Source organism: Dendroctonus ponderosae, unplaced genomic scaffold (assembly GCF_020466585.1).
Source record: "Dendroctonus ponderosae isolate FM_Combo_2020 unplaced genomic scaffold, Dpon_F_20191213v2 Dpon_F_20191213_8, whole genome shotgun sequence".
In the NCBI taxonomy this organism is placed as follows: domain Eukaryota; kingdom Metazoa; phylum Arthropoda; class Insecta; order Coleoptera; family Curculionidae; genus Dendroctonus; species Dendroctonus ponderosae.
In genome coordinates this window covers 12,069,761-12,077,294 of record NW_026019016.1, presented here as the reverse complement: position 1 = coordinate 12,077,294, position 7,534 = coordinate 12,069,761, and the positions used below count along the sequence as shown (strand labels likewise).

Genomic DNA, 7,534 nt, shown 5'->3' with positions numbered 1-7,534 from the left:
GTTTTACTTTTTGCTCCAGTGGTGGATAATGGAGTAATATCAATAGACGGAATACTCTTGATGACCGACAAGGCGTTGTCAATATTGCTATTTTTATTTGGCGCCGTCCGGGGACTTGTAGAAATTTGGTCTCTGGAGGATAAACCGTAATACTTTTGTGGTCTCACTGGGGCTTTTGACTTGCTAGTTGCACCAGTTTTATAAGGAGATATTTGAGGAGATCGGTGCCTCTGAGGATCCCTCACTAATTTTGATTGAGACGAACTCTTAGTGTGTGACTGGACTTTGTCAACCTGACTATGCCCCGAAGTTTGTTGTGTTGCACCTGATGAATTACTGCATGTTTTAGGAGATACCACCTATAAGCAACACATCAAATTTTAATTAGCTCCAGTTCCAACGAATTACCCTAAAATTGGCGTACTACTCTATAATATTGTTAGTGCTATAAGGGTGGATATTATCAAGAAGCTACTGTTACTACATGCCAGAAAATGGAACATTTCTAACTTAAGTACTTTTCAAATTCTAAGCACGTTTAATAAACTGTAACTCTTTACATATCATAATAGTTGTGGAAAATTATAGAAATAATGTATATTATAAATACAAATATTGTTTTGTAAGCAAAAAAATTATTAAGCAAAAAACAGAATTAAAAATATAAAATATTTGAATATAAATATCTTCTTTGGGCTCTGAACAAGATATGGTTGTATATCAAAACATGGCAACCCAACACGTTTTTCAGGACTATATTTTGCTATTAATTGCTAAATAATTCAATACAATCCTGGCGCCTCTTTTTTTATGTTTACACAAAATAGTGGTTATTTACTCAAAGTCTTGTCGATTATATTTACTTCATCAGTGCTGAATCCAGAATTTTCATCTGCAGAGGTTAAATCGTTGCATCGTACGCACAGTGGGGGATTTGATATAATTTCTGATCAAAATGGGTTTTTAATCAGATATTTCATAAAAAACGTTTTAAATTAAAAGAGGACAAGTATCCATTTAATATTTTCAAGGATGAACAGTTATCTGCATTCTACAGGGTTAGTCAAACATTCTGCAGGATTGCGTGCAATTTTTAAGTATACTTTATTCAATAATTATGTGCATAAATGCCAGGTTGTCTCTGCAGTCTTCCTCCCAAATGCTCAAACTTTCATAATTGAAAGAACATATTTGCATTTAATGTTTAAATTGTCTGCATTTTGAAAACTAAATAAAAACATGTTATTTTCATTTAAAATAGATTGACTGAAGCTCTAAGAAGAAAAACTATAGACTTGACAACTTAGCCCATATTAAATTTCAAAAGTTTCTGAGACTTGACTTGCGTACAAGCTTTTAGAGAGAGACATTTTGAAACTTTGAATTTTAACATTACTTTAATGCTCCTATCGTTAATTCAATAAGGATGACCATAAAAAGCCGAGCAAGAGAAATACAACTTTTGAAACTTTTAATTTGAATTTTTTAACTTTTTCAAACCTGAAAATAAATTCTCCCGTCTTCATTTTCAACACATCTGTGTTAAAATAATTTAGAGGTTCTAAGGAAGAGCCTCCTATGCTTAGAATTCTGGTTTTTTGAATGTGTGAAGAGTTAGAACGGTTTTTATGTGTAGCGATTCTGTGTGCCTCAGTCCTTAGTTGAAGGATTGCAATTTTACAGTGACAACAATGGAGCAGTTTTTCCCTGTTTTACCCAAAAAGGAGCTAAAAGTAGCCTTTTTAGAGTCGTAGTTTTTTAACCATCAAAAAGCTGGAGTGGTTCCTGAGTAAAAAGTATATATAAACTTAGCTGAATCCAGGAAAATAGTTAACTAAACCTCTCTGTTCAAGTCATACTTTCTGTTTTTTACATGATTTTTGATCCCATTTACATAATAAAATTTAAAAAACGAATACTTATAAAGTTCGCTTTTTGAAACTTAATATAACATGTTAAAATGCCACCAGTTTGCATGTAAAAACGACACAGTATCGAATCGAAATGATGAATTTACACATAAAAATTCAGAATTTATTTAAGATTTGCTCTAAGTCCAGATAAACAAATGCAGAGTAAACAAGTATTGTGTCGACTTGATATTTATGAGTATTTTTAGAAACCAGCGCATACCTGATTTTTTATTTTCGATCAGTTTTATATTGTTAATACCCCAGTGTGCGACGTATCGTAAGCTCCAAGTTCTTATGGATGGAGTTAACGTGTTTTTGAAATATTTTATTTATAAATTTCCAGAATTATAAAATGTTATTATTAAAGTGAATTGAGACTTTATCGTGAGGATGAAATAGAAAATATTGTACTGCGTCTGGATTCGCTACTGTATTTTATTATAAACTCATGTCTATGTCGTAAAACTTGACAATGCTATTGTTGTATTAAATCACATAAGAAAAATCACTTTTCTGAGTGATTTAAATAAAGCGAAATAAGATTCATTATATTTTGATACCGGAATCAATAAAGCTAAAAAAAATGTTCTACTATAAAAACAGGCAAAATGAACGCCATAGATGCAAATGAAAGTATCGGTTGTTCATTTATGCTCATCCAGTAATAAAGTTAAGAAATGATGGCAATGAATCAATGAACAAATGACGGTCTATTAACGATTTTACAGTAAAAAAATGCTGTTTCAAGCAAAAAATAATCAGCTCACATGTTATCTAGGATATAAAGGTCGGAGTTAAAAATAGTAAAAAATACCTTTAAAACCTTGCAATAATTCATGCTAAATAAAGAGCTGCAACAATAAACCATTCCTACAGAATAAAATGACAAAACCAACCAAAAAAGATCCGTTTAAAAAAATCACGTATAGCCCTATGCACCGATTGGCTCCCTAATCCACATCACAACTTCATTAAGGGCACCCGCAGACGGGCAATTTTTGTCGGCCGACAATTTAAGAAAATCTAAGATCTAAATCTAAAATCTAAGCAACAGCTTACATCGATGTTCAAACAAATTTCAAATTGATTAACCTAAACTTAAATAATTTTAAATTATTTAATTAGACTAAATGTATTCAACTTATAGTTTCCACATTTTTCGGTCAACTAGTAACCACTTAATATGGTTTAGCGCCTAATCGAGGCGGGTGCATACGGCCATAAATGATATCAATTTTTTAAAAGTTGCACAATGCATAACACTGCAGACAACATTTCGAAATAATGTTGCCTTGAATAGTAGTTAAAAATTATTTTTTTGGTGCTAAGAAAACATTACCATGCATACATACAACCTTCAAGGATGAACTAATCAAAGAACTAGAAGAAATGGATCACTAAGATTTTGTCTGCAGAATTTAAATTAAATAGACGAGAATTGCTTCACATTGTGGCAACAAAACTCGTTTTCAATAGAGTTGTAGTATTAACTCCACCTAAACTACTTAACCTTTACACCTGCATAAATCGTAGTTTTTTAAAACAGATTGTTTTATACGGAGCATATACAGGGTGGTTTTTTAGTGCGATAGAGTCCATTATTTCTGATGGTGTTCAACTTTCGAAAAATAGTTTCATGTAAAAGTTGTTGACGCACAAAGTGCGCACAATTTAAAAATATCTGATACTATACAGAGTGTTTCAGAAAAGCGAGGCAAGATCAAAGTGTATTTTTTTTAAATATGTGCTTGAAAGCTTGAAACGCTGCATATGCACCGTAAATTATTTTTTCCTTACTTGAGACGTAGGCAGATTATCGTCATTTTAGTAAAATTTTGTTTAAAAACATGGTACCTAAAAATTCATTGTAGAAGCAAAAAAAAGCAGTTAAAGATACAAAAAAATACGTCCTTCCAATCACCACAGATCCGTTAAGATTTGTATTGAACCAAAATATCAATAAATTGTACCGGGTGTTAACAATGTGGCCTTCAATCTAAAACTTTTTAACGCAATATAACTTGTTTTTCAAATGGAGGTACCTGTATATTAATACGTTATTAGATATCATACAAAATGTAACAACTTTTTGAAATTTTTAAACAAACTAATTTATAATTTGAAAACGGTTGATTTCACAGCTTAAAGTGTAAATGCAAATTTGCAACTTCGTAAATTGTCTATCTAATGACGTATTAATATACAGGTACTCCATTTGAAAAACAAGTTATATTGCGTTAAAAAGTTTTAGATTAAAGTCCACATTGATAAGTTGGTTCAACAGTCAATCTTTAACTGCTTTTGTTTGCTCCTGAAATGAATTTTTAGATACCATGTTTTCAAGCAAAATTTTACTAAAATGGCGATAATCTGCCAAAGTCGCAAGTAAGAAAAAAACAATTTACGCAGCGTTTTAAGCTGCATTCCATGAGCTTATAAAAAATGGGTAGTTCTATTTAAAAAAATACACTTTGATCTTGCCTCGCTTTTCTGAGAAACTCTGTATCATATAAAATATTTCTAAAATGTGCGCCCTTTGCGCGTCAACAACTTTTATATGAAACTATTTTTCGAAAGTTCAACACCATCGGAAATAATGGACTCTATCGCACTAAAAAATCACCCTGTATACTAAATTATGTATAGGATTGTTTCTGAATATAATTAACTAAAACTGAAACATGAATGATTTATTGAAAATTTTTGACTTTCTGCTACTCTGATTTTTTAACGACCCACCTTGTTAAAAATGAGCAGATATTTACAAAATAAAATAATTAAAAATGTTTGCATCAATTCAGAAATTTTTAAAGCCCTTTAGCTTGAAAGAAATCTAAGCTCTATTTTCAACAAACATATTATCAATGGCCGAAGCTCGTTAAACAGCACTTTTCATGTATCTATCGAAAAAAGTTTATCTCCGAAGTAGACAGTGATTACAAAGTTTGCAAACAGAAAAGAACTTTCGAGATTTAATTTATAAAAAAATTGGTCAGTTTTCCTGCAAAAATTGTCGAAAAACCAAATATTGTTATTAGGACCCGCCATTGTGTTTTTCTATTTTATGTTGCACTCTAAGAAAACATTCCTTTAGGTCCGAATTAGTAAGAGCTAAATTTAAATAAGATATTTGTTAGTGTTTAAGTTAATGAAGTAGGCAATTTTACAAATTAATCAACTTCTCATGTGCACATTTTATGAAATTGATTCAATGGATAATTCTGCAGTCATAATCATTAGCAGTAATAATGCGTAGACAATAAAAATTTTGGGAAAATCATACATAGTCTATATAAGCAATTTATGGCACAACAAGCAAACTTTAGAGATCACTGAAACAAAGAACATTGAAAACATTTATTCTGTATGCAAATTTCACTTTAAATAAACGAAACTTTTTGATTGATGTGCTTACTCGTTACTACTCTCAACTACTAAGAGATGCATATAAATTCATATCCCACTTACACATTTTTACATGTTTTCTAACTTAGAATGAAGGGTTCCAAATGTACGGTTTTCTTGGAGGTTGAGGTGCATTTTGTGGCTATTACAAAAAACATTGCTTTATATGAATTTACATTTTCAATGTTTGATAATAACTTGGACTCAGTAAAGCAAGATCGGCATGCAATATATCTCAGAAACTATTCATCGTCTACCTACCTATGTAATGACATGAAATAATTCGAATATTTTTTTGTGTCAATACTAAATAACTTAGATATACTGTATTGTAAATAGCGACTGAGATATATGTATATTATTTAAATTCGCAAGATACACTTTCAATGAGAGCTTAATGTTCATGTACTTTTAAAATACTTATTAAATATGAAGTGGACAATCAGCCAACTAAGCGATGAAGTAAATGTATAGCCAAATGCATCAAATTTCAATATAAATATTTCAGTTTTTTAGACAAATCATTGCAAATAAACACAAATTTTAGAATAATTTAAAATGTTCATAGACATGGAGGGCCACTTTATTAAGGACTGTCTTACGATGAAATGGAAATGTATTTAATTAGGTGTACAAACTTTTACAGTAGATTCCTCGCTCAAAAATAATGTTAGTTTGGTAAATGAGCCAAAGTCCTAAAGTGATTCGTTAATTATTAATATATTCGAAACGACTGGATAATAAAATTAAATTTTGCAGAGTGCTGCAATAAATCTGTTGAACATTGTCAAACTTGTGTCTTAAAATTGCACATTTGGAGAACAAAGCTTTTAATGTTGTTTCGAATCTTGTGCCAGATAAATTACTGACGAAGGCAAAAAATCAACACTTTTTTATCACATCTTTCGTAAACTGCTTAACTTATAAAAAAAGTTAAAATTGCCTTTGGTAGAACTTTTTGCGTTGAATTCAATAAACTAGCACTCGCTGTCATAGTCAACTTGATTTACGAGATAAAAAATAAACTAATGTTTTTTAAAATGGCAATCATAGTTGGAGTGGGCTTTTTAAAATCCTTATTTTTTCCTGAAAACGGTTATATAAGGTAGTTTCTCAATCGGTCAGGTTTTAGTAGGGGACGCAGCGACATATTATATACATATATACTATTGAAATTATATCTAGCAATAAAATAATCGTCTTCTTAGATTATTAGATAACAATTGTACACGATATTTATGTGTGAAAATCGCAACTATACAGAGCGATTCAAAATTGGCGTCATTCCTTTAAAGGATATATAGGGGCCCACTTAGAGAGTACGAGAGAAAATTTCAAGAAGATATTAACAGTTGAAAATCGAATTTCAAATTTCTTATTAAGCATTATTTTGAAATTGTCCCATATTTAATTGGTAGCATATTGAAATACTTAAGCGTTCAACAAAAAATTACGATCTTTGCTTCAAATTACGCAAATTTTTAAAATTAAAAAAGTTCTCTTCAACAATCTTTTTTGATGAGAAGAAAGTTTTGTCATCAACAGATAGTTACAGGTAGATAGCCTTTGTCACTAATAACAATAATTTGTCACACTGTGACTTACTTTGAAGCTCCTTTCACGAATTTGCGGATATGCGATTAGTTCTGGGGAAATGCCACATAAACATGGCAGAAGCTCTGATAACTCACTCCAATAAAGTCCAGGCACCAAATAAATACCGAGGAAGGGCTACATTCCTACCACGTATGTAAGATACACAAAAATTTTTCAATTTCAATTATCATCTTTTAAACAGGTAAAGATAAAGTGACTCTCGCTCACGCGGCATGTCGACGACATCTTTATCGGTCGGAAGACGACCTTTGTTGTACTTTACAAGTGGAAGACTATTATTTAATTATTATTTTCATCTTTCAAATTATAAACATCAGCCATCACACTTAGTTTCAATTGAGAGGCTATGAATTTTTCTTCTCTTTTTTTGCGCGTATTGATGTGGGTGGAAGACGTGCTTTGTTGTGGAATATAGATGAAAGACGATATTTTTTTCAAATTTTAGGGTCAGATCAACGAGTAGAGCAAGTTCCAAACAAGAGGCTATGGTTTTTTTTTGTTAAGGCCCATTTTCATCAGAAACAAGCGAAACGCAGTTTGACGAAACTAAGTTTATGTTAAACGCCGAAATTAAACGCGTTTAACGACGGACCGTTTTC

General features: G+C 31.1%; 1 protein-coding gene across 2 annotated transcripts in view; it reads right to left on the bottom strand.

The window, feature by feature from the left end:
• LOC109536094 (calcineurin-binding protein cabin-1) overlaps positions 1-7,534 on the bottom strand; it is a gene marked incomplete at its 3' end in the record, with an annotated part of 25,279 nt that continues 17,745 nt past the window's right edge. For both annotated transcript variants that reach the window (XM_048668838.1, XM_048668837.1), the window contains 1 exon segment: positions 1-359. In XM_048668838.1, the coding sequence (XP_048524795.1) occupies positions 1-359 (359 nt within the window).